This window comes from Arvicanthis niloticus, chromosome 24 (genome assembly GCF_011762505.2).
Source record: "Arvicanthis niloticus isolate mArvNil1 chromosome 24, mArvNil1.pat.X, whole genome shotgun sequence".
NCBI lineage: Eukaryota > Metazoa > Chordata > Mammalia > Rodentia > Muridae > Arvicanthis > Arvicanthis niloticus.
Window position 1 is genome coordinate 3951357 of NC_133432.1, and position 27231 is coordinate 3978587.

The following is a 27231-nucleotide window of genomic DNA, read 5'->3' on the forward strand; positions in this document are numbered from 1 at the left end:
CTAAGACATGGGTCTTTCAGCCTCTGTGCCCAGACCCTAGTCAAAGGTATTCTGGGTGTTATCAGAGGAGACATTAATGTAGTCAGTGAACTGGGGAAGCTTCTATGAAGACAGTCTCTGCTACAAAAGGAGGAGCCCACTTCACCTTAGGCCACTCTCTAATAGTGAGATATGCCTTCACTTCACAGAGGGCCCCAAGGTTCTTAATTTTCTCTTGGAACAATCCCAGCGACCCCAGAGGTGGCATCAGTGTGAGAAGCAAAGGCATTTTCAGAGAGATTCTGTCTTTAACACCAAATTCCCAAATTCCCCTGTATGGCTTTCTCCATCAAAATGAAGAGCCATTGTCAGCCAGGAGCCTGCATGGCTACAGAGGCTGGAGTCCTGTGCCCAGCAAAGCTCCAAGCAGCTCCGTAAAGAGAAAAATCCCCTGGAGCTAGGAGGGCTGGTGGCCATCAACCTTCTGCTGGGTGACTTAGCCATGGGCTGACACCTGGAACTTCTGCCTGTGAGGGTCAAGTTCTGCTGCTCCAGAGTGGGAACCCATCCTGGGCGCAAGCTCCCACTGTGCTCTGAGGCTTTAAACCAAATAAATAAATAAATAAATAAATAAATAAATAAATAAATAAAATTTAAAAAAAGGGGTCACTGGGTGGAGAAGGAGGGCAGCTACAGTTTCTGACTGATTCTCCATCACACGGCAGAGGTGCCAACAGCTCGCCCAGCTGGAATCCGCCTCTTAAGTTGCACAGGCTCACCCAAGAAGCTGAGGGAGGAGAGCTGCCAGGAACTCAGGGAAGATGGATTTCCAGCCAGAGCAGCTCAGCAATGTCAGGGGAGGGAGCTCCATCAGAAGGGAGGCATAGGGCTGAGTCCAGAAAAAGGAAACCTTTACTCTCTCGTTGCACATGTGTGAAAACAGTCTGAGAAGTTCTTATACACAGCCGTAAATAGCTGTCATGAGATTTTTCACCCTTGGTTGGGGGTTGGGGGGAGGGTAGGAGGACGAGGCAACATTTACCCCTCCCCCACCGAAGACAACTAAAATTGATCCCATCCAGAACAAACAATGAGTTGATTCAGCTCACAATATAAACCCACGAGTGAAGGCTGACATTAAACCAGGCACACCGGAAGGTCAGTTCTCAGCATGGATGAGGCTTCTCTGCCTCTCTGCGGCTGTGTAGCTGGAGACCTTTCCTCTAGCCTCCTCCAGCATGTGTGCCCTACACGCTAGCCTCTCTCTGAGACCCTGAGGCCACATACAATCAGAGTAGAACTGGGTACAATGGTTGGGAGGAATGGCCAGATACACAGATGAGGAACCCACGGTCCCGAGTCACACACCCAGGATACAAATGCTCATGGTCGCGTGTACGCCCGTGAGAGCCTTTGTTTCCCTGTCAGCTGTCCACAAGGGCCGCTGGGAAGGTCTTTGCAATGAGGATGGTGGCTGTGGCTTGAACCATAATGCTATACAACGGTAGCAGAGCTGGAATCCTGTCCCCAAAGTGTAGACACGGGTAGACGGCCTCAGCTCATTCGGCATTGTGAGACGGTCCTGCCTATTTCTAACATTCCTTTACATCTTCGGATACAAAAGTCTCACTGGGCACTACTGTATCTTCAACAGTAGGATGTGTGGCCTTGTTGGAGGAGGTGTGGCCTTGTTGGAGGAGGTGTGGCCTTGTTGGAGAGGTATGCCTTGTTGGAGGAGGTGTGGCCTCGTTAGAGTGGGTGTGGCCTTGTTGGAGTGGGTGTGGCCTTGTTAGAGGAGGTATGTCACTGTGTGAGCAGGCTGTGAGCTCTCCTAGTGTTCAAGTTCACTCCAGGGCAGAACAGAGGCTCCTCCTGGCTACCTGCAGAAGACAGTCTCCTTCTGGCTGCCTTCTGATCAAGATGTAGAACTATCGGCTCCTCCAGCGACATGTCTGTCTGCCCACTGCCATGCTTCTTGCCCTGATGATAAAAGACTGAACCTCTGTAACTGGAAGCCAGCACCAACTAAATGCTTTATTTTATAAGAGTTATCTTGGTCATGGTGTCTCTTCACAGCAACAAAAGCCCTAACTAGAACAGGTACTATCTGTCAGGCCCAAAGGAAACTCCAATTCCCCAAACTACAAAGGCAGTCCAAATGTCCAGAAATGAGTTCCTCCTGTACTTGCCTCCTGTAGGAGGACTTCCGGTGGTTAGATAAAAGCCGGCGTTCCTCGGGAACTTGTGAAGCCGGTTCCCTTCTGCTGAAAGAAGTCATTTCTCTTACCTCTGGCAAAAGGTCAAGTAAGCCTGTATCGCCTATCAGTCTATCAGGTCCACGCTCGCCTCCACCTCAGTCCCTAATCACAAGTACCTGCTATATATATTTCCAAGCCCCATGCCGGTCTGCTGGCTCTGCCCTCCCCGCAGCCACTCACCCTCCTTATAAACCAGCTCTTCTTGCTTTGCTACGGTTATAGCACTGTCATTTTAGGTCCTCCCTGGTCTCTGTCCCTTCCTGCTATTCGCCCCTCTAGCAAATAGCCCTGGCCATGTCCAGTCTACTTCATTCTCCCTCTGCTCTGGACTCCTCCTGATGCCTCCCTTATATCCACAATAAAATCTTCCCACACCACTGAGCGGACCATGTAGCCAGTTTATACACAATAAACCTGTTTTGAGACAATGTTTCTCAGAGGCAGGGCTGGTGGGCCAGTGGGCGACTGTATTTCTCCATCTCTACTTCTCTAGCACTGGGATTCCAGATGTGCGGTGCCACACCTGGCTTTCTGCCTGGGTGCTGGAGACCACACTCCGGTCCTTCGGCTATGTGGCAAGCACTCCTCCCACTATGCCACCCCCAGATCTGCGCTCTCTTTCTAGCCTGTCTCGATTGAATCTTCAATGTCCCAGCTCTGTGTCAGCAGGTGGTGATGAGCCATCTACAAGTAGGGCCTCAAAGGAGGTCTTTAGATCACTAGGGGTGTGGCTTTGAGGGGAATTGCGGGACCCTGCCCTGTGGTGAGGTGAGAGGCTTTGCTCTACAATAAGCTTCAGCCATCATGTGTCCTTCCCATCCTTAAAGCCTAAAAGCAGTATGTCCACCCACCATGGACTGAGGCTTCCTAGACACAAGCCCAAATAGACTTCCCTAGGATCAGATCACTTCAGGTGTCAGTTACAGCAGGGAAGGCTGGCTAACACACAGAGGAGGCTGGCTAACACACAGGGAAGGCTGGCTAACACACAGGGGAGGCTGGCTAACACACAGGGGAGGCTGGCTAACACCAGGGAAGGCTGGCTAACACACAGGGGAGGCTGGCTAACACACAGGGGAGGCTGGCTAACACCAGGGGAGGCTGGCTAACACACAGGGAAGGCTGGCTAACACCAGGGGAGGCTGGCTAACACACAGGGAAGGCTGGCTAACACACAGGGAAGGCTAGCTAACACACAGGGGAGGCTGGCTAACACACAGGGGAGGCTGGCTAACACACAGGGGAGGCTGGCTAACACACAGGGGAGGCTGGCTAACACACAGGGGAGGCTGGCTAACACACAGGGGAGGCTGGCTAACACACAGGGGAGGCTGGCTAACACACAGGGGAGGCTGGCTATTGCACTTACAGGGGAAGAAGCCAATGGATGCGCCAGCTGAAGGGCTCTGCTGAGAGAGTATTTTATCAACTAATCATTCATACAGCTTTTTTCTGCTCATGCCAATGGGCCAGGCTTTCTTTTTGGAGTTTTAAAAGTCAGTTGGTTTAAGGACATTGTGTGTGTGTGTGTGTGTGTGTGTGTGTGTGTTTAGTGTGTGGTGTACATGTGTGTATGGTGTGTGTGTGGTATATATGTAAGTGTATGTGGTGTGTGTGTATGGTGTGTGTATGTGTGGTGTGTATGTGAGTGTGTGTATGGTATGTGTATGAGTGAGTGTGGTATATAAGTGTGTGCATTAGTGTGTGTTGTTGGTGTAGTATGGGGTGTGTGAGTGGTGTGTGTGTGGTGTTTGTGAGTGTGCAGTGTGGTTTAATGTGTGTGTAGAGGTGGTGTGTGTGGTGTGCGGGTGTGTGTTGTGTATGTGTGAGCTTGTGGTGTGATGTGAGTGTGTGGTGTCTGTATGGTGTGAGCATGAGTGTGTATGGTGTCTGAGAATGTGTGTATGTGTGTGGTGTGTATATGAGTGTGAGTGGTGTTCATGTATGTATGACTGTGTAAGTACACACAAGGTCAGAATCATGGCTGCTGAGGGACTGGACTGTGAGTGATGCTGACTTGGGTCCAGGGGAGGGGACAACCTCCTTGGTCACCTGACTAGAGAGAGGAGAGTCTACCAAGGTCAGAAACAGACAGCGCCTACTCCCTCCATTCTGATGCAGCCATTCCTGCTTCTCCTGGGACCTCCCTGAAAGAGAAGGGGAACCGTGAGGGAAGGTGACTGTTCCCACCACTCTGACAAGGGAAGGTGAGGACCCTCCCAGACTCTTCCCCAAGCCAAAACAGTAAAGTGGGGGCATGCCTATAATCACAGCACTTGAGAGGATCAGGAGTTCAAAGGAGCCTCAGATGGCCTATGTTGTATAGAAAGTCCAAGGATAGCCTGGGCTACATGAAACCTTGCCTCCTCTTCCCCACCAAACACTGAGCGTGGTGGCACACACCTTTAATCCCAGTACTTGGAGGCAGAAGCAGAGGACAAGGCCAGTCTGGTCTATAGAGCAAGTTCCAGGCCAGCCAGGGCTACAGAGTGAGACCCTGTCAAAACAAAGCAAACCAAACAACATACCAAACAAAAATAACTAGACCCACACTTAGGTTTTCTGCTCAGATATATTTGCTCTGAATAGTCATCTTTGCAACGAACATTTACAAGACACTTGGGCAACGTTAAAAAGAGAACACCTTGGGCAGGAGGAAACTGTCCCCCACCCTGCCCCCATGCCCAACTCCAGGACATCAGGAAACGCCACATACAGACATCAGCTGGTAAATGGAATAAATACGAGGCACTCGGAATCACAAGCACACGCTCGGGAGGCACGAGGGAGGCAGAGGGAAATCTTGTGCTATACTCCACACTGGTCAGTTACAAAAATAAATAAGGGTCAGGAGGTCCGGACCTGGCTGTGCTAAAATACCACCCTCTGCACCAGCAAAATAAACTTTTATCTGACGACCGTTCTTCCCCCATTTTGGGAAGCTGGGGTACCTAGCTGGGAAGTGCGACTCTACATGGTGACTATGGTCACCGGCCACCTCCCTTCCTGCTGCCCTGGGCACAAGTGGGGCTGAAGCAGCATCAGTCTTCTACTGAGATTACAGGTCTCTCACTGTCCACCCTGCCCACTAAGTGGGAGACAGAAGTTCTGATTCAAGGAGGTGTGGCCGAGGTGGGGAGGTCACCAGAAGGCCACAGAGTGGGGTTCAAGGCTGAAGGAACCCTCTGCAGATGCTTCAAGCCATGTGCTCCTCCTCTTTATAAAATCCTACCGGCCACTGCTTGATTGCCCCAGAGGCTGCAGGTCCTGGGGACAAGCTTCCACTATGAGTGCTGATTCCTGCTGTACCATGGACTGCTTTACTAAGAGACTGTGAGCGGGCACAAAAGCTCACTCGGGGTCAGTGTGTGGATCAGGAGGTCTTGGTATGAAGGTATGGAGGGTACTCAGATCCAGCCCTGGCCCCAAGCTCCCCATTGTGGAACACAGACCAACCCTACCATGAGCCAACCCCCTGGTTCATCCCGGCCTCTGTCCTGAGTGAACAAAGTGTTTAGAGAAAACCCAGCATCACTGAGCACGGCTTCCATCAAGTCTGCAGGCTTCTGAGCCCAGATCACCAGTGATGGCAGGGAGGTCCCGTCTCCTTGAGGGTGGGATAGTAAGGGTTGGGCTCTCAGCAGGAGCTCCTAACTTCTTCCTACAAATAGTTCCTGGATCCCTAGGGTACCTACAGGATGCCTTTTCTAAAGAGAGTCTCCAGGCAGCGGATAGAGAAAAGTCAGAAAACACAGGGAGTTAGACCGTTAGATCACTCAGGCAGGGCTGAGTCAGATGCCACTGCCAGGGGCACAGAACAGATCTCGGGTGGGGTGAGAAGGATACACGGGGACATGCTGGTAGCCCCTCCTCCAAGCCAGTGGTTCTAGGTGGGGCACACAAGCTGTAAAGGGACATCAGGGTCACCTTTGGAGATGGGGGGAGTGAGACCGGGCGGTTCGAAGGCAGGCATGATGCTCGAAAGCATCTGGGACTTTGAATGTGAGCAATGCTTATGGCACAGCCTGTTCCAAGCCAGCCTGGCAGGAACGTTCTGGAACACCTCCAAAGGCCCTTCCTTCTTGGGTGCAGAGGAAACCCCAGAGGCCTCTCCTGTACAGATGAGGAAGGAACAGAGGAAAGGAAGAAGAACAGAGCCAGAGGCCACCTCTACCCATTCACAACCCCAACTCCCAAGAAAGGGAGAAATCCCAGACTTGGACAATCTTTGGTCAAACAGGAAACGTAAGGCTGAGATGGGTTCTTTACCCCACTGCCCAGTGGCCGAGGGTAAGAGCATGGCTCTCTGCACAGAAGTCCACACTGGTCTACAGACGCTAGGACCTCGTGCTGGGCTGCAGGAGGGAGAGTGGGGGTGGTGAACGACAGCAGATCCTCATTTGTTCTCGATCAGAATCTGCACCTTATGCACAAGGTCCCGGGCGAGCTGCAGAATCTGCTTTGCGTTGTGCCGCTCGGCCATTTCTGAAAGAGGAGAAATATTCGTGAGCAGCCTGTGTGTCTACCGCTGGGAGATAGGTCCAGCTCCCGGTATGGATTCTAGGGTGTTCCCACCATAAAGCGACCTGGGAGGTGCATCTGCAGGCAGGCCCCGGCTTCCTCATCTGTGGAATGAGGATTGTAACATTGTAACACGAAGCCTTTTTCACAACACCACCATGGAAACAAAGAGTCAGTGTGGGTTCAGAATGTGCTGAGAGACCCTTCTCTGCAGGCAGAATGTCTGTGAATACTTTACGAAGCCCATGTCAGACCCGGGTGCTACAGGACACACCTGTAATAATCCCAGCACTGGGGAAGCTGAGGGAGGATAGCCTGGGATACATAGAAAGACTTTGTCTCAAAAATAAAAGGTAACACCAGGCACGTAGCAGATTCTTAAAGATTCCAGGGGAATGATGAAAGCCCAGGATGGTGGGGAAGAGACAGGAAGAACTATCGAGAACCACACAAAATGTGGAAGATCTTCAAAGTCTTACATATAGTAGGATATTCCGAAGCTTGACTTTATCACGGAGAAACCATTTCACGAAGGAGAAAATAAAAAGCTAAGACCAGCCTGGCAGTGGTGGCGCACGCCTTTAATCCCAGCACTTGGGAGGCAGAGGCAGGCGGATTTCTGAGTTCAAGGCCAGCCTGGTCTACAGAGTGAGTTCCAGGATAGCCAGGACTACACAGAAAAAAATAAAATAAAATAAAATAAAATCCAGCATACCCTCATGTTTAAAGTCCTAGAGAGAGCAGGGATGGTGGGTCAGGGGTACATAACTCAACATAATAAAGATTCTGTGTGACAAACCCACAGCCAGCATCATCCTAGGTGGAGAAGAACTCAAAGCAACCCCATTAACGTCAGGAAGAAGACGGCACTGTCTGCTCTCCCCACTCCTTTTCAGCGTGGTGCTTTAGGCAGTGGCTGAGACAGTAAGGCAAGGGGGCGGCAGATGTTAAAAGGACACAACCTGAAAAAGCCAAACTATTTCTATCTGCAGATGACGTGATACGGCATGCAAAAGAAGCTAGGGAGTGTGCCACAAAACTTCAAGAAATGATCAACAATGCTTCCGGCAACATGGCCGGAGGCAAAACGAAGTCACAGAACCATGCTCTCTCCCGAGGACAACCGTGCTGAAAGAGATCACAGATACACTCAATTCACAAGAGCTGCAGAGAAGGTAAGACAGACAGGAATAGACCCAACTGAACAGGGGAAGGACCTTTACACCTCTGAAGAAAGACCGACAGAGACAAGAAAATAGAAAGCCCTCCCATACTCGTGGATTAGTAGAATTAATACTGTGAATATAAGAACTCCCTTAAGAGCAGTTTACAGAGTTGGTGCAACTCCCAATCAAAACCCCCACCTCATTCGTCATCACAGAAATAGAAAGAAATGGCCTGAACTCTATGAGGAGCCACGGAGGACCCTGCATAGTCAAAGCAACCTAGGTCAGAATGGACAGTGCTGACGGGTTAACATTCCAGGTCTCCGGATACATTATGGAACCACGGCTGTATAAACAGCTAGGTCCTGTCATAAAAACAGACAGGACACCAGCGGAACAAAGCAGAAGACCCGAACACTTGCAAATACCTGCAGCTGATAGTTGATAAAGACACAAAAGCAGACATCGGAGAAAAGATGTCTTCAAAACACGCCGCTGGGAGGCCTCAATGCTCACATGCAGGAGAATTCAGTTAGACCTGTATTTATCATCCCACACAGACACAAACTCCAAATGGATCAAAGACCTTGTGCTGGATAGTTTTATGTCAACTCGACATGCACTAAAGTCATACTTGATTAACAAAATGCCGCCATAAGATCAGCTGTAAGCAAGCCTGTGAGGCATCTTCCTAATTAGTGATTGATGGGCAGGGCCCCGCCTACTGTAGGTGGAGCCATCCCTGGGCTGGTGGACCTGGGTTCTATAAGAAAGCAGGCTGAGCAAGCCATAGGGAGCAAGCCAGTAAGCAGCACCCCTCCATGGCCTCTGCATCAGCTCCTGCCTCCAGGTTCCTGCCCTGCTTGAGTTCCTGTCCTGATTTCTTTTAATAGTGAATAGAAATATGGAAGTATAAGCCGAATAAACTGGTTCCTTCCGAACTTGCTCGATCTGCATAATGTTTCTTAAAAGCAATAGAGACCATAACAAAGACAGACTTCAAAGTGAAACCCAAGACACTGACGCTTATAGAAGAAAAGATATGAGGTCCCTATGAGTGTAGAAAGAAACTTTCTGAATAGAACTCAGTTGCTTAAGAATTAAGGGCAACAGTTGACATAGTGGAACCTCAGAGAACTAAACAGCTTCCTTACAGCAAAAAAGACAATCTCTCCAGTGAAGAGAAAAGCCAAAGACTGGGATAGGATGTTTACCAGTAATCTACCTGGAAAATCTACCTAACCCTAACCCTAACCCTAACCCTAACCCTAACCTAACCCTAACCCTAACCCTAACCCTAACCCTAACCCTAACCCTAACCCTAACCCTAACCCTGGAAAAGAAGTAATGTCGAGCATAAATAAAGATTGAAAAGAAACAAACAAACAAAAGACTCAGGAAAACAAACAACCCAAATTTAAAAAATGTGACTGAGAACTGGACAGTGTTCTCAAAAGAAGAGATAGAAAATGGCAAAAAAAAAAAAAAAAAAAAAAAAAAGTTCACCCTGAGCAATTAGATGCAAACCAAACAACCTAGAGTCTTGTCTCCCGACCCCCGTTAGAGTGGCAAGATCAATGGAGCACAGATACAAATTCTGGAAGGGGTGCATGCTGGGCTCATCCGTGGTGCTCGGAGTGCAAACCGGCCTATCTGCTCTAGAAGCCAGTGTAGACCATTCTCGAAAACCTGGAAAAAAAAATCTACCCCATGACTCAGATGTACCACTCCTTGGCATATGGCCAGAGGACTCAATGCCCTATTCTACAGACACTAGCTCAGCCATTAGACACTGGCTGGGCCATCCGACACTTGCTGGGACCACCATCAGACACTGGTTTGACCATCAGACACTGGCTGGGCCATCTGACACTTGCTGGGGCCATCAGACTCTGTGCTCAGCCATCAGACACTGGCTTGACCATCAGACACTGGTTTGGCCATCAGGCACTGGTTTGACCATCAGACATTGGCTTGGCCATCAGACACTGGCTGAAACCACCATCAGACACTGGCTGGGCCATCAGACACTCGCTTGGCCATGCTCACTGCTGCTCTGTTCGCAACAGCCAAGAAGCAACAAACCATTTACAAGTTATGGCAGACAATGCAGCTATGATACCCCCCATCTTCCTGCCTTTATTTCCAGGGTGGGAGCTGCAGCTGTGTACTGTCACACCCCATTTACGTGGCTGTGGCCGTGCCAGGCTTCACGGATGCTGGGCAAATATTCTAGCAACTGACTCACGTCAGCTCAAGGAGTGTTTATGCTGTGTTTAAGGATGGCACTAAATCCTGGTTCGTTTCTGGCGCAGGTGAAACTCACAGTCCTCCAAAGTTGATTTCTTAGTTTTGGCGTCAAACATTCCAGAAACACGTAAGGTGGCGACTGAAAGGAAGGAAGCTATGAGACGGGCACCACTGTTTGGTACCACTTTTGCAACCTTCCTGGTAAATCAAAAAACAGTCCTAAATATAAAAATGCAGAAGATAGCCAAAATCCAAAATTATCCCCCCGCCCCCCAAAAAAAAGATGATGTAAAAGTAATCTAGCAATGTTTCCAAGGTTGGTCACAGGTGGGTCTCTTCTTTATTTGGAACTTTCTTTAGTCTTTAAGTTTTGGGGTGAAGCCCGGAGCCTAGAGCTTGCCAGTGCTCTATGAGGGGGAGACCAGCCAGCGCTGGTTTTAGGTATTTAGTGCTTGAGTGATGATAACAGCAACTGCCTTGTGTTTACTGGGCCTCTCATGGTTACAGCTACCTGTGAAGGGCTTTTTCATAGCTCATCATTAATTCTCTGGACTTCCCTTGAGGGAGGAGGTGTTTGCAGCATTGTACCCCCGAAGAGCTGAGGCCCAGAACATGATGCCATTTAGACAAGGCCATTCCCAGTGACCTGCTAGGGCCTCACAACTCCGAGAGCATCCCTGTGCCCAGGCTTTCCCTACTCATGAACTCCAGTGAGATAGACCCTGGTGCTTCACAGATGATAAAATACACTCATAGATAGGGCATCCCCTCGCCAATGGGCATAGTTGGAGAGTGGCAGAGTCACACACTGCCGGAGATCATCAGCCTGGAGAAAAATACACCTGGGGCATGTTGAGATCTACCAGGTCCCTTGATATAGTGCCAAGTGGGCACCAGGGACTAGGGAGACTCTCTTGGTGGGTGAGGGTCCTTGCTGTGCAAGCTGAGGACATGGGTTCAGGACCCAACACGCAAGTGTTAAATGCGCATGCCCGTGTAAGCTGTGATCCAGCACTGTGTAGTCAGTACTGTGGAAGCAGAAGAATGACTGGGATCAGCCAAGCTACTGGCATCAGGAGCTTGTAGGGAGTCCCGCCCCTGGGGAGCCCCGCCCTTAGGGAACTCCGTCCCAGGAGTTCCGCCCCTGGGGAGGAGCCTCACCTCCAGGGAGCCTCTGATCCGGGAGTCCCGCCCCTGGGAAGCCCCGCCCCTAGGGAGTCCCGCCCTACTCACGCCCCTTCGTACCATTGAAGAACTTGATGATATCAGTGAAGTCCATATTGTTCTCCAAGATGATGTCTCGGTAGACTTCCACCAACGCCAGCGCAATGAACAACACGTAGTGGGCAGAGGACACGTGCTTAGCGGCCCAGATAGTTTCCCACACGGAGAAGACGTCATCATAGACCAGCTCTGCGGGACACCGACCACACATGCACATACATGGGAGTTGGTCCAGGACGGAGTGCAGGGCCTGTCCTCCTTAGTCCTCCCTGCAAGCATCCCGCTTCCCTAGCTGACTGTCCCAGACCAGGCGGAACCCAGGCTGGGGAGGAAGGAGACCCAGACCCCGCCATCCGATCCTGAGTCTTCCCATCTGTGGCCAGGGTCTAAGGTTCCTGTGTGAAGAATCTGAGCATGTGTGGGTTTGATTGGCATGGGCCTGTCCCTACACTGTTCTTTGTTACAGTCCTTCTTCTCTGTCTCCAGGGGCACTCACAGATGGCTCTCAGCCTAGTAAGGAGATGTCAGAGCCCATAGGATACTGGTTCTCAACCTTCCTAAATGCTGCGACCTTTTAATATAGTTCCTCATGTTGAGGTGGCCTCCAACCATAGAATTATTTTCCTTGCTACTTCATAACTGGAATGTTGCAACTGTTACCAATTGCAATGTAAATTATCTGATATGCAGGATGTATTTTCATTGTTGCAAATGGAAGATCATTAAAGCATAGTGATTAATCACAAAAATATGTAATTATATATTGTGAAATATTTATTTGTCATTACAAACGTGAAACTGTCTTGAAGCACGGTGTAGCACGGGTAACATTATACAACAACAGTAAGCTACATTGCTACATTTTTTACAACAGTATGCATAAAAAGTCAATATCGGTGCCAGTGCTGATATCGCATCTTCAGATCCCAGGACCATCAGAAATACGTGTTTTCAGATGGTCTTATGCAACCCCTGTGGAAGGGTTATTTGACCCTGCGACCCCCAGGTTGAGAACCACTCCCTAAGAGCAAGGCTACCAAGTCCAGTAAGCTGGCTTTGGGTCGCAACCTTTCCCTCACCAGCCAGGGGCTGTGGGCTGGGCTGTCCCCCTCCAGCCTCTCTGTACCTCAACTTTTCACAGGGTCTGATGGTTGCAGTAAGGGACCATCAGGTGGTCAGTGGCACTGCACAATGTAGAACAGGCGGTTAATACCACCAAACACACCGAGTGTTCCTGGACTCATGCCAGACTAGCACAATGGCATGCCTTCAGAGGTGACATCCTGGTCCAGGATAAAATGTGCTTGAAGTCACCACAATTCAAGAGTTTTGGGTCTGTGCTAAGCAGGGAGGCATATGGGAGGGACGTGTCCTCAGAGATGGATGTGACCAAGCTTGGACCCTGGCTCCCCTCTTCATGGCTTCCTATTGAACTTAGTTTTCTCACCTGTGAAACAGGAATGTATGTGTGTTCAGGTGTGTTTGTGTGCATGTGTGTGTATGCACATGTGCATGTGTGTTTGTGTGCACGTGTATGTATGTGTTCATGTGCACGTGTGCGTGTGTGAATGTGCACGTGTGTTCATGAGCACATGTGTGTGCATGCCAGGGAGGACTGGTGTTGGCGTCATTATCCTTCCTTGTTGAGCTTCACCTTAAGAGACAAATTCCCTCACTAAGCCCAGAGCTCAACAATGTGGCTGGGCTGGCTGGCCAGCAAGCTCCTGTGGCCAGCTCGCATCTGCCTCCCCAGTATTGCATCACAGACATGCATGGCTGCACTTAGCTTTTTAAATTTCTTCAATTATCCATTCAGTGTGGGTGTCAGAGGACAACTTGTGGGAGTTGATTCTCAATTTTAACCAAGTAGGTTCCAAGGATCAAACTCGGCTCATCCAGCCTTACACTGACCGCCACACCTGGCCTCTTATGTGGGCGCTGGGGATTCAAACTCAGGTCCTCCTGCTTGTGCAGAACGAGCCATCCCCCATCCCCTGAGGTGGGGATTTTATGGCTTCTACTGCACAGTCACTTTTTGATAAGGTTTGTGCTGTGAAGGACAGATAGATGCCCTTCCCTCAGGTGTCCTGTCAGCCTCCCCGTTCCCCTCTTCCTCACCCAAGAAACTCCACGACAAGGAGTCTGGGGACAAGATGGAGTCTGTACCTCGTTTGAAATCCAGCAGGAACCAGCGGTAGCAGAAATAGAAGTGGGTGTAGTCACCGTTCTGATGCATCAGCTCAAAGAGCTCGGAGTCCAGGATCTGTCAGAGGGAGGGTGGGTCCGTCAATCCCAGAGGGGACAGTGGGATCCGTGGTGTTGTGCACCCACCCTGCAGGCCAGTTGGCTCTCAGCAGCTGGGTGCAGTTAACAGTGAGCAAAGGGTACAGATGTCTCTCTGGAGAGCATTTACAGTGGCCAGCCTAGGGCCCGCTCAAGGTCAGGGGCAGCAAGTCAGAGAACGAGAAACAACTTTGCACCCACTGGGATGGCAGAAGCCAAAATGACAGACAATAGTAAGTGGTGGTGAGGGATTCAGAGAAAACAGAACATGTGCATGGCTGCTGGGAAGGCAGAGCCACACAGCTGACGCCTCCGCTTTCCCCGCACCGGGTGTACAAAGGCACACTACCGTGCTCAGCTTTCACAAGTGCTGTGGATATGGACTCTGGTCCTTTACCTTGTGCTAGGCCTCATCCCTGGCACTTCCCCTGTCTCTCTGTTTCTGTCTCTGTCTGTCTGTCTGTCTTCTCTCTCTCTCTCTCTCTGTGTGTGTGTGTCTATCTGTCTGTCCTCTCTCTCTCTCTCTCTCTCTCTCTCTCTCCCTCTTTCTCTGTGTGTGTGTCTGTCTGTCTGTCTTTGGTGTGTATGTTTGTATATTGCTGTGTGTGTATCTGTGGTATGTTTATATATATGTATGTGGTGTGTAATATGTGTGTGTGTGTGTGCACTGTGTGTGGTGTGTGTGTAATGTGGTGGTGTGTGTTTGTGGTATGTACATGCATTTGTGGTATGTGGTGTGTGCATGATGTTGTATGTACAGTGTGTGCATGTGTGTAGTGTATGTGTGGTATATGTGTGTTTACGCTGTGTAGTGTGTGTATGTGGTGTGTGGTATGTTTGTGTGGTGTGTGATATGTTTACATATGTGTATAGTATTTGATATTTGTGTGTGTGTGTGTGTGTGTGTGTGTGTGTGTGTGTGTGTATCAGAGGACCCTGTCAATTCTTTCCTCATACCTTGCGACCTCAAGTGCTCAAGCTGAGGCCGTTGGTCTTGGTAGCAGTCACTTTTACCCTGACCCACCTCACAGGCCCTGATTCTACCTTTTGTATGCAGAATATTTGGGTTTTTTTTTTTTTTTGGTCCCACCAAAGCAGCAGCCAGATCTGCCTTGTGATTGAGTGTGCTCCCTACAGCCCCTAGAGCTCCAGCCTGTGTGGATTCTCCTGCAGAGCCCAGCCTGGCTGCAGGGGCCTGCCCCTTGTGGATTCTGATTGGCACCTGAGGGAAACACAAACCAAAAGAACACTGAGACTTCATCTTACCGCAGTCAGCATGGCTAAGGTCAACAAAACAACCAGCCCGAGTTAGAGACGGACACGCTGTTGGTGGGAATGTAACACAAACCCACCAACTATGGAAACCCGTGGGGAGAACTCTGAAACAGCTAAAAATAAATCTAACTCATGACCCAGCTGCTCCACGCCTTGGCTTTGCCTGAAGGACTCAATGCCTGACTTACTGTACAGTCATTTGTCAGCCATTTGTTCTACTCACAGCAGCCAGGATGTGGGTACAGCCTACCGCCCTTCAACCTATACATGGATAATGGAAATACAGCACATATCCACTAGGGGGTGCTGTTCAGCTCGACAGAATAATGAAATCATGAGCTTTGCGGTCAATTCATGGAACCAGGAAAGACCATGTTGAGTGAGGTAACCCAGACTCAGACAGACAGACATGATGTGCTTTCTCCCAGCTGACTCTCCCAGTTCCAGAGCTTCAGATGTGAGCCCACAGCCTCAGTAACCACAGAGCAGGAAGGTAGAGGGGACCATTGCCAGGGTAGGAAGGACAGGGAGAAACAGAGAGGGAAATAGTGGTGTACAGCTGATCTGAGGGGGGATGGTGAAAGTTGGGGGGGAGGCCTCCGATTAGGAACGGGAGGGAGGTAAGTGCGGAAGAAGGGGGTAAAACAAGCTCAAAGATATCTGAAAAAGTCACAGTGCGTCATGCGATCAGCTACATAGGATAGCTCCGGGAAACATAGCTAAGCCACACCCTCAGCCTGAAAACGGCTCAATCTGAAGCCATTCGGCTGTCCTCCTTGTCTCTCCCAAAGTCAGAGCAGGAGGCCTCCAGGTCCTACCTGGATCAGAGACCTCATGTTGGCAAAGTGTGTGTCCATGGCGCCTCCATGGGGGAAGTTTTGGTTCATCCTCTTCATCAGCTCCGTGAAGCAACTGAAGGCCAGGGCCTCTGGGGACAGCACAAGACAACGGGTTAGCCAAGCCACGGCCTCGGGCACTGGAGCTCCTGAAAAGATAATGTAAGGCCCACAGCAGGGTCCACAGCCATGTGAGAGGAAGCTGGGCAGGAAGGGACCAGTGGAGGCCACTTCCTCAGATGCTCGCCAACCCTTAGTGGGTCACGGATCTCGCCTTAGAGCCACTGGGAGGAGCAGCTCCTTCAGACACAGACACTCCTTTTAAAGACCCCCACTGGCTGTGGCACAAAGCCCACACTGCTTTGTTGGTACCTATATTGGTTGCTTTTCTATGTCAACTTGACACAAGCTGGAGTTATCACAGAGAAAGGAGCCTCCCTTGAGGAAATGCCTCCATGAGATCCGGCTATAAGGCATTTTCTCAATTAGTGATCAAGCGGGGAAGGACCTAGCCCACTGTGGGTGGTGCTGTCCCTGGGCTGGCGGTCCTGTGTTCTATAAAAAAGCAAGCTGAACAAGCCAGGGGAAGCAAGCCAGTAAGCAGTACTCCTCCGTGGCTTCTGCATCAGCTCCTGCCTCCAGGTTCCTGCCCTGCTTGAGTTCCTATCCTGACTTCCTTTGGTGATGAACATCAATGTGGAAGTGTAAGCTGAATAAACCCTTTCCTCCCCAACTTACTTCTTGGTCACGATGTTTTGTGCAGGAATAGAAACCCTGACTAAGACAGTCCCTTTCTTATTCCTTCAGAAATTCTATCCATTAGGGGAATTTTCAAGTCAGGGAGTTCAAAAGTCACCATCAACCTAGTAAGGGCTTTGGCTGAACGGTTTGTAAAGAGTGATCAAACTCCTTTGGCAAATTCTGCCTGGAATACCTGTTAACATAGATCAAGAAAGCAGGGGCTGGAGAAATGGCTCGGTGGCTAAGATGGCTGGCTTTTCCTCCAGAGGACCCAGGTGTGATTCCTGGAACTCAAATGATGACTCTCACAGCCATCTGTAACTCCAGTTCCAAGGGATCAGTCACCCTTCTCTGACCTCTACTGTAAGCATGCAGCACACGGACACATAACACAGGCAGAACACTGATTCAGTAAAATAAACACAAGATCTCAAACATTAAAAGAAAAAAAGAAAAAGACTGTGAAGAGTCTGAAAATTCCGCATTCTAGAAGCTTGATTCATATTTAGACGGCATTTGAAAACCTTATTTGAAAATGGTAGTTTTTCTTGTTTCACTTGGTAACTTGGGGGAAGAAAGAGGCTACTGGGAAGCTCCTTCAGGTGCTGGATCTCACTCAGGCTGAAAGGGGTTAGGAGAGATTACAGAAACTCTGAGCAGTGGATGTCGGCAGCCTGTCACCTCTGGTGCCACCACACCTGCAGCCCACTTGTCACCTTGACATGTCGCTGACCACTGTCTCTCATGGTACCATGGCTTTTATGTCAAAAACCAGTGCCACCTGGAACATTCTTGTGCTTTATCCACTCCATTGACCAGGCTTTTTATGCTGTCAGAGAAAACGCTTTTTAGAAGATTTCACGTAAACGATGCTGGTTTGGTTTGGTTCCTCGGCTGGCCGGCATCGACTGACCCAGCAAAGTCGCAAGCATTCACCTGAAATCTTTTTTCTGAGAGTTCTGCCATTTGGGGCCTTTCTGGGAACGATTTCAAGCGCATTCCTTGTGTGTGGCGTGAGCCAGGGGTCTTCCACGTTTTGCATGTGGGTTTCCCATCACTACAGCAGCAATACATTAACTGTGTTAAAATGAGTTTACGGCACTGAAATGAATCTAAACTCTGGTCAATCAGCAGAACATTAGCTGCAAATGTTTCTTTACAGACTCTCAGCTTCAGCCCAGCGCCTATGTGCAGGCTCTGCTGGAGGCAACGTAACTCTGTCTCTCTGTCTCTGTCTCTGTCTCTGTCTCTGTCTCTGTCTCTGTCTCTCTCTCTCTCTCTCTCTCTCTCTCTCTCTCCTTGTACAACTTGTGGCAGTTGCTTCTCTCCTTTCACCACATGAGTCCCAGGGACCAACCTCAGGTCCTCAGGCTTGGTGACACTGCCTTTACCCATGAGCCACCTTGCCGCTGCAACTGGGCATTTTGACGGGGCTTTCTGGAATCTGTAGAAAGTACAGAGGACAGTACTCCTTGCCAACGTCAAGCCTTCCCATGGTGGGAGACATCTCCCTTTTCAAGTTTCCTCCCTTCTGTCCAACAATGTTTTATGGTGTCCAATGTATAAACCACTCCCTTTATAGGTACTGGAAACACATCAGTCTTCAGGAGACATTACACATGAACTTGTTTTCTTAATTTTACGTTTGGATTGTGAGATTTCTGCTTCCTGGTCTATGCTCTACAACCCTGGCCACCTCACTTCTGTTTTCTTATTCTTTGGATTTTCCACTTTAAGTCATATCATCTACATCCGGGACTGCATTGATATTTGTTTTAGTTAGGGTCTTACCTATGTGAACAGACACCATGACCAAGGCAATTCTTTTTTGTTTGTTTGTTTTGTTTTGAGACAGCGTTTCTCTGTGTAGCCCTGGCTGTCCTGGAACTCACTCTGTAGACCAGGCTGGCCTCGAACTCAGAAATCCGCCTGCCTCTGCCTCCCAAGCGCTGGGGTTAAAGGTGTGCGCCACCACCGCTCAGCGACCAAGGCAATTCTTATAAGGACAACATTTAACTGGGGCCAGCTTATAGGTTCAGAGGTTCAGTCCACTATCATCAAGGCAGGAGCACGGCAGCATCCAGGCAGGCATGGTGCAGGAGGAGCTGAGAGTTCTACATCTCCATCTGAAGGCTGCTAGCAGAACACTGGCTTCTAGGCAGCTAGGAGGAGGGTCTTAAAGCCCACAGTGACACACCTCCTCCAACAAGGCCACACCTACTCCTGCAGGGCCACGTCTATTCCAACAAGGCCACACCTCCTCCAAGACCACACCCACTCCAACAGGGCCACACCTCCTCCATCAAGACCACACCTACTCCAACAGGGCCACACCTACCCCAACAGGGCCATTCCTTCTAATAATGCCACTCCCTGGGCCAAGCATACACAAACTGTAACAATAAATTTAATTCCTTTTCAGTTGTTCTTCCTTTTTTTTTCTTCTTTTAACAATTTGGTATACCATCTCATGTAGCCCATGCTTGACTCAAATTCACTTTGGTCAAGGATAACTTTGAACCTCTGATCCTCCTGCCTCTACCTCTGTACTGCTGGGACCATAGGCATGGCCACCACACTCTGCCTGTCTTTTATAGTCAAGCGCTGGCTTATATTGATTGATGAGTGGATACTGAACCGCCCTTGCATTCCTGGGATAAGCCCCGCTTGGCCATGCAGTGTAATCTTTTATATCTTGTTGGATTGAGTTTGTTGATTTTTTTTTTTTTTTGGAGACTTTTTGCCTTTATCTTCATGGTCTGACGTTTCCCTGAAATGATTCAGTCTGATGTTGACATCAGGGTGCATGTGAGGTGCCTGGTATTCTGTTAGAGCTGGTAACATCCTGATTGTCTTGGTTTTCACTTCATTTCTTTCCTTCCTTCTTTCCTCCACCCCTTCCATCCTTCCGGACTCCCTCCCTCCCTTAATTTAAGAAAGAGCCTGTGGAGACTTACTCTTCAGTTTTGTCCCATTTGGTAGACCTCATCCTGGGACACCATTTGGACCTGCTTTACTTTGTTCTCATTCCCTGTCAAGCAGCGGCTCAGCCAGGGGGGCCTCAGTGCCAGGCTCGGTGGGACACAAGGATGTCTCATGCTGCTGGGGCTGGGATGTATCCACCAGGCAGCCCTGCTATACCTCTATCCTGACCCAGTCCATGGCGACACAAGGTGAGGCTGGCCAGGGAGGACACACTCACCATCATCCAGGATGACCAGCAGCGGGGCCAGGAGGTCACACATGCCCTGGACGTAGCCGATCTCAATGTGCTGCCAGATGTAGCTACAGAAGAAATGGGAAGCAATGAGTGGGCCACACCCTGCGTCCCCACACAGCCTGCCCTCTCCTGGCCGGCTTCTTCACCCACTCCTTGCTGCTTTTTTCCATCTGGTCCTCCATTTCTCAGCCTGATGTCCACCCTCAGTGTCATCATATATAGATATCCAAGGTGCAGCCATCAGGGCAAACCTGCCCAAGGGGGCATCACAGAGCACAGGATTCTGCAGGTGCCGCACCACCCTGGGGTGCTGTCATGGGTGTATGGGATCAGAGTGTCTTCAACTCCTCCACTCAGCCCCACACATTTCTTCCAAGAGCTGCCTCTTCTCCAGCTACACGGAGGAGGCAATCACTCTGCATAGACAAGTGACTCAAAATCTCTAGGGATTTTCCCTACTGATTCTGTGGAAAATATGGATCCATCCCCGTGAAAAATAGCTTTGGAACTCTGGGCCTGGACAACACACTCAGCCCTGTATGTACCTTAAATCTTTGAATCTTTCAAAATAATCACATGTCTCATTAAGAGCACATTTCCCAGGGGAGGAGATGGAGATACAGAGAGGCAAAGAGCACACACAAAGTCAGGGTGATAGTTCTAATTGCCACGTTGGGAAGAGAGTTGTCTAGGCAGCACTGGCTGGTGGAACTGTCTAGGGGAAAGCAGGGAACTGTCTTGATTACATATTAAGCAATATAGGAAGACCCAGCCCACTGTGGGCGGCTCCATTCCTTAGGCAAGGAATGCTAGACCCTGGAAGTATAAAAGGAGCTGAGCACAGGAAGCACACACAGGTTGAGGTTTTGTCTTTTACCATCTACTGTAATGCTAAGTGTGAGATCCCAAGATCCAGAGTCTGCACATACCCTCTTGGGACCCTGCCCCAAGTTACTTGTGATTGGTGAATAAAGATGCTAACAGCCAATAGCTAGGCAGGAGAGACCTAGGTGGGGCTGGGGTTTCCTGGTCTTGGAGGAAGCAGCAGAAGAAGGTGCAGGAAGGAGAGGGAGAAGCTGCCGTGGGTTAGGACAGCCATAAAAACATGGCCCTGTGGGCTGCCCAACTGGAGCTAAGAGCAGCCCAGATGAAACATAGTAAGTGATAATTTGGGGTTATCGATAGGAAAGTAGATTCTAACAGTATAGAGAGCAGGCAGCTGCCCAGCTCTAGTGCTGTTTAAGGCTTATTATAAATACAAAGGTCGTGAGTGTCTTTTATATGGAAACTCAGTAACCAAAGGCCGGCGGGGTTTAAGTAATTTCTTCGACATGCACGCTTTTGTTCTCTCTCCGTCTTTGACTTAAATTTGTCATATTTCATTCAGGTACTGTGAATGAAATAAAACTCCAGGTTGGTGTGGTACCAGCAACAGGGATACCAAGAGAGTTCCAGCCAGGTTTCCTGTAGGTCCGCCTTCCCCACGGCGCCCCAGTCTTATCCTGGGTGTTTTCCATCCCCTTCACTGCCCATCGCCCACCCCACCATCATCCTATCCCCCTTCCTCTCATCCCTATTCCCTCATCCCTTTCATCAGCCCACCTTCCCTTTCTCTATATCCTGCCTAGTCTATCATCTCATCCCTCTTCTTCTACTCTCCTCATCCCATCCCCATTCCACACGCCCCCCTCCCCCACACCAACCCTCCCCCACACCACCCCTCCCTCACACTACCCCTCCCCCACACTACCCCTCCCCCACACTGCCCCTCCCCTCCAGCGGCCACAGCCACCTGCACATGATGTTCCTCAGCTTCTCCAGGTTGGCGGCTGTGAAGTACCAGTAGCTGCGGTCGCACCTCTGCACGTCTTTCTCGATGCGGTGCAGGTTCACCGTGTACAGGTCCAGTAGCTCTGGCTGTGGGCGGGAGGAGAAGGAAGAGGATGCTGACACCCCAAGAACCGCTCCCAATCCTCACCTCCCAAGCGCTCATTCTGGAGTTCGATTCGTTCTCTTTCTTTATCCCCTGGGAAAGCTATGTTGACTTTCCCTGATGAAAGAGTATTCTTTTGAGACTGGGTCTCAGGATGTAGCCCAGACTGGCCTTGAACTCATAGTCCTCCTGCCTCAACACCCAGAGTGCTGGGATTATAGGCAGACACGTGTGCTCTTATGTTCATGTGTGTAACACACAAACACACACACACACACAGAGAGAGAAAGAGAGAGAGAGACAGACAGACAGACAGAGACAGACAGAGACAGAGATAGAGGGAGACAGAGAGAGACAGAACTGTATCAGAGACAAAATATTAAACACATTAAATGCATTTAAAGAGGATGTTAATCTGTCTCCTCAGTGCTCAGGAGACTACGGCAGGAGGATTGCTGTCAGTTTGAAGCAGGGTTACAGAGTGAACTTAAGGCCAGCCTGGGCTGCATAACACTTAAGGCCAGCCTGGGCCGCATAACGAGCCTCTGTCTAAGACATGAAATAAAACAAAGGCACCAAGACTAGAGACTAGATTCCTTGGTATAAAATCTGGGTCCCTCTGCCCACAAGACTTTACTGACTGAGCTATGTCCCCATCCCCTAAAAGTGGATAACTGTTAGGCTTCCCAACACCAAAGACAGACTTGGAAAGAGCAGAGTCTGTGAAGGGCAGGCACTCCTTGCCTTATTATAGGGTTACTGTGAAGAAACTCAAAAGTTGCAGTAAAGTAAAAAATTAAAAAAAAATGTGTGGACTTCACCTAACCTGTGAGCATCCCAGCTGAGGGCACAGTGCCCCACAGAGAGTCAGAAGTTCCCTTGGGATGGCATGGCCCAGGGGAGCTCTAGCCAGAGGGTTGCCCCTCTGCATCGAGAAATCGTACCACATATGTTAGTGCAGGGAAAGATCTGGATGTCAAGTTTAAAGTCTGCTTCCCACAGAATACATTCTTTATCATCGTGGAGTTGAAAAGCAGGACTTGCACAATCATATACGAGGGGACAGCTGTTCTAAGCAAACATGGCGGCCATGTGGCCCTGTACCCAGCAAAGGGATGTGTCAGGAACAAGGGAGGAGATGTCGCTCAGGATGACATGGGGATGAGGGATCTTCCTAAAAGATTCTTCAGCAGCTGGGTGATGTCTCAGTCAGTGAAGTGCTCATCTGGCAAGTGTGAGAACCCAAGTTGAGCGCCTCCCCCCCACCCCCCCACGGAACCCATGTAGAAAGCCAGGCCCGGAGGCACGTGCTTGTTGTCCCAGAGCTGAGTAAGAGGAGGGGACAGTAAGATCACTGGGGCTTGCTGCCGGGCTGGACAGCCTGGTGGAATTGGCAAACTGCAGGCCAATGAGAGGCGCTCTCTCAACAACAAAAGAAGGATGGTTTCTCAGGAACTGCACCCAAGTATGTCTGGTGGTGCTCACACGTACTCCCCACGAGCTCTAGAAGGTCCCCACACCTGATAACACCCAATACCAAAGATACAGAGAAAGAAGAACCACAGAGTGGGCAGGGCACAGAGTAGGCAGGGTCCCAGACCCGCAGCCTGTGTGATGTCACATGGGAGGGGTACTGCAGTCTGTGGAAATCACTTCAGTGTGTGTTCTGACAAAACAAGGGAGAAGTCATATGAGAGGGGGGTGGCACTGCAGCCCTCTTTCTCCCCCAACTCCCAGTCTCTGCACCAGAGAGAATTGCAGCCATCCAGAGTGACAGGAAGGGGTCCTGTGTCTTCACTCCTCCTGCCTGTGACCTCTCTGTCTCAGTTTGCTCTACCGCCCAGTTGGCCGCAGTGACGTCAGAAAGCCACACAGAGCAGAGACCTCAAATACACAAAGGCATGTCGACTCTCTCTGGTTAGCATCTGCTTTTCCCATGAGCACACACCCAGGTGAGCCTGCCAGAGGATGAAACACAGACCAGAAACACAGACTAGCCCCCCAGTACCCCACCTTGACAGCAGACAGCAGATTGAACCACGCCCCGCCCAGCTTGAGGCAGAGCTTCCTGGTTGACCCACGGACATACAGGTGTATGTGGAGAGCACAGTGTTGAGGGGGTGAAAGTCTCTGACTTCGGGTCACTGCTTGCCACACAGCATGGATGTGTGAGGCGATGACTGATGGCTACATCGCGGTGAAAGGGAATCTGCCTGAGCTTCCTGTTAACTGTTCTGCTAAAGTCTGTGAAGGCAGAGGCCAGACTTAGCTACCAGAGGCCAAGACCATCTCTGAGGAGGCTCCAGGGAACAGCCAGGAAGCTGAGGCTCTGGGAAGGGACTTGTCCCAGCCAGGAGAAGGGATAAAACCAGACTTCCTGGCAAGCCCTTCCTGTGAACTCCCATGATGGAGTGAGTGAGACAAACGGGAGCTGAGGCCTGTGGCCAGCCTTCCCCTCCTCCAACAAGGACTCTTGAGTGACTTACAGAGTAGGTAACACCACTGGAGGACACAGGGGATGCCTCATTGTTGGCAGAGGAGGCCACAGCCAGAGAAGCCAGGGCAGGGAACAGGCTCTCCATCTCAGGTTCCTCTGAGAGGTTGTCCTCGCTGTCGGCTCGACCATGCTTGTCCGCCTCGCTGGACCAGCCGTCCATCATGGCACCATCCTTCTCGGGCAGGGCCATGTCCAGGCTGCCAGGGATGGACATGAACTCCTCCAAGCTCCCATTAGCGAGAAGGTCACTCTCAAGACTGTCTTGCACTGCCAGCGCCTCCCGAGGGGCCTCGTCCCGGGAAGTGGTGGCTTCGCTGCTCTGCCCATCTTCCACGCTGCTGTCCCCAGGCCGAAACACAGCGGGTAGGCTGCGCTGGGCATCTAAGACACTGTCTTCGGTGCTAAGACTGGGCTCGGAGTGCTCAGAGAGGCCGGAGGAGAAGTTGTGGGAGGAAGGGTGTCCAGAGTCTGGGGAGCAGGTGCCATTTGCTGGGTTCCCATTGGGGATCTTGGGATGTTTTTCTTCTGACCTGCCTTCTGCCTCTGTCTGCTCCACTTCATCCACAGACTCAAATACCTGAGGAAGGGGACAGACATGCGAGTCAGGATGCCCATGGCAACACTGTGTATGGCAGCAACTTAACATCTAACAACAGGGGCACTTCAGTATGCAGTCTGCACGCAGTGGAATAGCATGCAGTCAGTACAAAGGCAACATGTTCTCCTTCATGGCTGTCAATAACCCAAGTGCTAAGGTCACATCAGCAATTCCGCTGGCCACAGCTGGCTCTGAGGAGGACAACTAGGGAAATGAAATTTGGGGGTGTCGGGGGAGTGGCTTTCCGCTATGCAGACCTCCAACACTTAGATTTACTTGCAGTCCTGCGTCCTTCAGACACAGCCCTCGAGCTCACAGTAAAGATCAGGTCAAAGCCTCACACTGTTTCTTCATGTGGCTGCCATCGGCTTTAGTTCACTGGGTCTATTTCTGCGTTTTCAAGAGTGGATATGAGACTTCATCATGTGCATAGGCTTGGCCCTCCCGTGCACACACACACACACACACACACACACACACACACACGGATTATTCTACCTAGAAGGTAGTATTTTGTACATATTTGGACACTTTTCATTTAAAAGTTGTTTTGTGTGTGTGTGTCTGCATGAATGCAGGAGCCTTTGGAATCCAGAAGAGGGCGCCAGATCTTCAGGAGTTACTCCTGGTTGTGAGGTACCTCATGTGAGTGCTAGGAACTTATCTGTGTGTGTGTGTGTGCACCTCATGTGGATACTGGGAACTAAATCTGGGTCTTCTGCAGGAGTAGTTTGTGCCTTCATCACCGGGCCATCACTGCAGCCTGCTTTGTGCTTTCCTTTTTGTTTTAATGAGGCTCCAGGTGGAATGATGCCCCAAACCTGTTGAACAATACGTCTGCTAGCATTTATGTGGGATTTTAAGATCTACCAAGTATAGTGGTTTGAATAGGTTTGCCCCGCCCCCCCCGCCCATAGACTCATGTGTTTGGTCCACAAGGAGTGACACTATTGGGAAGTGTGTCCTTGTTAGAATAGGTGTGGGCTTCTTTGAGGAAATGTGTCACTGTGAGGTGGGCTTTGAGGCTTCTATGCTCAAGTTCCACCCAGTGCAGAAGAGACCCTCCTCCTAGTTGCCTGCAGAAGAGAGTCTTTCCTGGCTGCCTTCAGATCAAGATGTAGACTCTCAGCTCCTCCAGCACCATGTCTGCCTGGATGCTGCCATGCTTCCTGCCATGATGATAATGGACTGAACCTCTGAACCTGTAAGCCAGCCCCAATTAAATGTTAGCCTCTATTAGATTTGCCTTTCATGGTGTCTGTTCACAGCAGTAAAACCCTAAGTACTAGCCTTTCAGTACTTTACATATTTCCTCGTATGTAAAAGCATCCAGAAGGTTCAGAAAGGCCAGAGCAGACTGATGATCTTAGTACTGTTTCAAGGGAAGACGGAGATGAAGGAGACAGAAGCAACGTACAGGTGTGTGGTTTGCTATTTTATAGGAGGTCGGGCTCCTGTTCAGTCTCTGAGTTCATTGGCACTGGGTCCAAGATTCAACTTACGCTGAGTGAAAATACCCACAAACCACTGCACCTGCGTAGACCAGGCTCAGGTGTGCGTCCTTTATTCCTAGTGACACAACCTGATGGTTATTTCCATGTTGTTTGCACTGACTACACTGTTCGTGATCTGATGAATGCACACCCCCTTGTCATTTTACCTAGGACTTGAATCCCAGGACACTCATGTTGGCAGGGGCTGCATCCCACCGCTGAGGGTTTTAAGGAGGCAGCAACTGCTTGTAATACTTAGAGTCCGCTTCCAATACTAGCCATAAAATGCTGGACACATCAAGCCAAGCGGCTGGTAAATGATGGACATCCAAACCCTACCACCGCAGATGGGAGGGTGGGGCTTGCATGGATGGGGCGGGGCTTTGTGGATAGACGGGGCGGGGCTTGTGGGTGGGTGGGGCTTGCGTGGGTGGGCGGGGCTTGTGAATGGGGCAGGGCATGGGTGGGGAGAGGAGCCTCTGAAAGTCACCTGTGTGCTGCTGCTGGAGTCGCTCTGCAGTCGGAGGTTCTGGCGGCCTGAGCTGCAGCTCTGTGAGGACTGAGACAGATAGGAACCAGACAAGCAAAGACAGAAGGTCACATCAGGGGCTTCTGGATTGGGAATCCAGAAAGCCTGGTTCCATCCCTTCTCCTGGCTGGGACGAGTCCCTTTCCAGAGTCTCAGCTTCTTAGCTGCTTCCTGGAGCCTCCTCAGAGATGCTCTGCTGAACTTGAGACTTAGGTCCTGGCTAGGACTTAGGTCCTTCCTAACAGAGTCTCAGTTTTTCTGCGCCGTAACCTCCTGCCCCCCACCCCCACTCTTGAGACTGTTCACCTAAAGTCTGTGTGGAACCATGGGTCTGCCTTAGCTACAGAACATTCTAGATATTCCTGAAAGTACTTGCATATGGTAGGTATTCAATAAACATTATCTGAATACAGGGAGGCAGATGGAAC

At 50.3% G+C, this 27231-nt stretch overlaps 1 protein-coding gene across 2 annotated transcripts in view; it reads right to left on the reverse strand.

The window, feature by feature from the left end:
- Positions 1–4795: 4795 nt before the first annotated feature.
- Sgsm1 (small G protein signaling modulator 1) overlaps positions 4796–27231 on the reverse strand; it is a 72441-nt gene continuing 50005 nt past the window's right edge. For both annotated transcript variants that reach the window (XM_076922427.1, XM_076922426.1), the window contains 8 exons: positions 26765–26833; positions 24173–24760; positions 21546–21670; positions 19736–19818; positions 15775–15884; positions 13565–13661; positions 11420–11587; positions 4796–6722 (listed from right to left, as the gene is read on the reverse strand). In XM_076922427.1, the coding sequence (XP_076778542.1) occupies positions 6634–6722; positions 11420–11587; positions 13565–13661; positions 15775–15884; positions 19736–19818; positions 21546–21670; positions 24173–24760; positions 26765–26833 (1329 nt within the window). In that variant the 3' untranslated portion in view covers positions 4796–6633. The remainder of the gene's footprint in view (positions 6723–11419; positions 11588–13564; positions 13662–15774; positions 15885–19735; positions 19819–21545; positions 21671–24172; positions 24761–26764; positions 26834–27231) is intronic.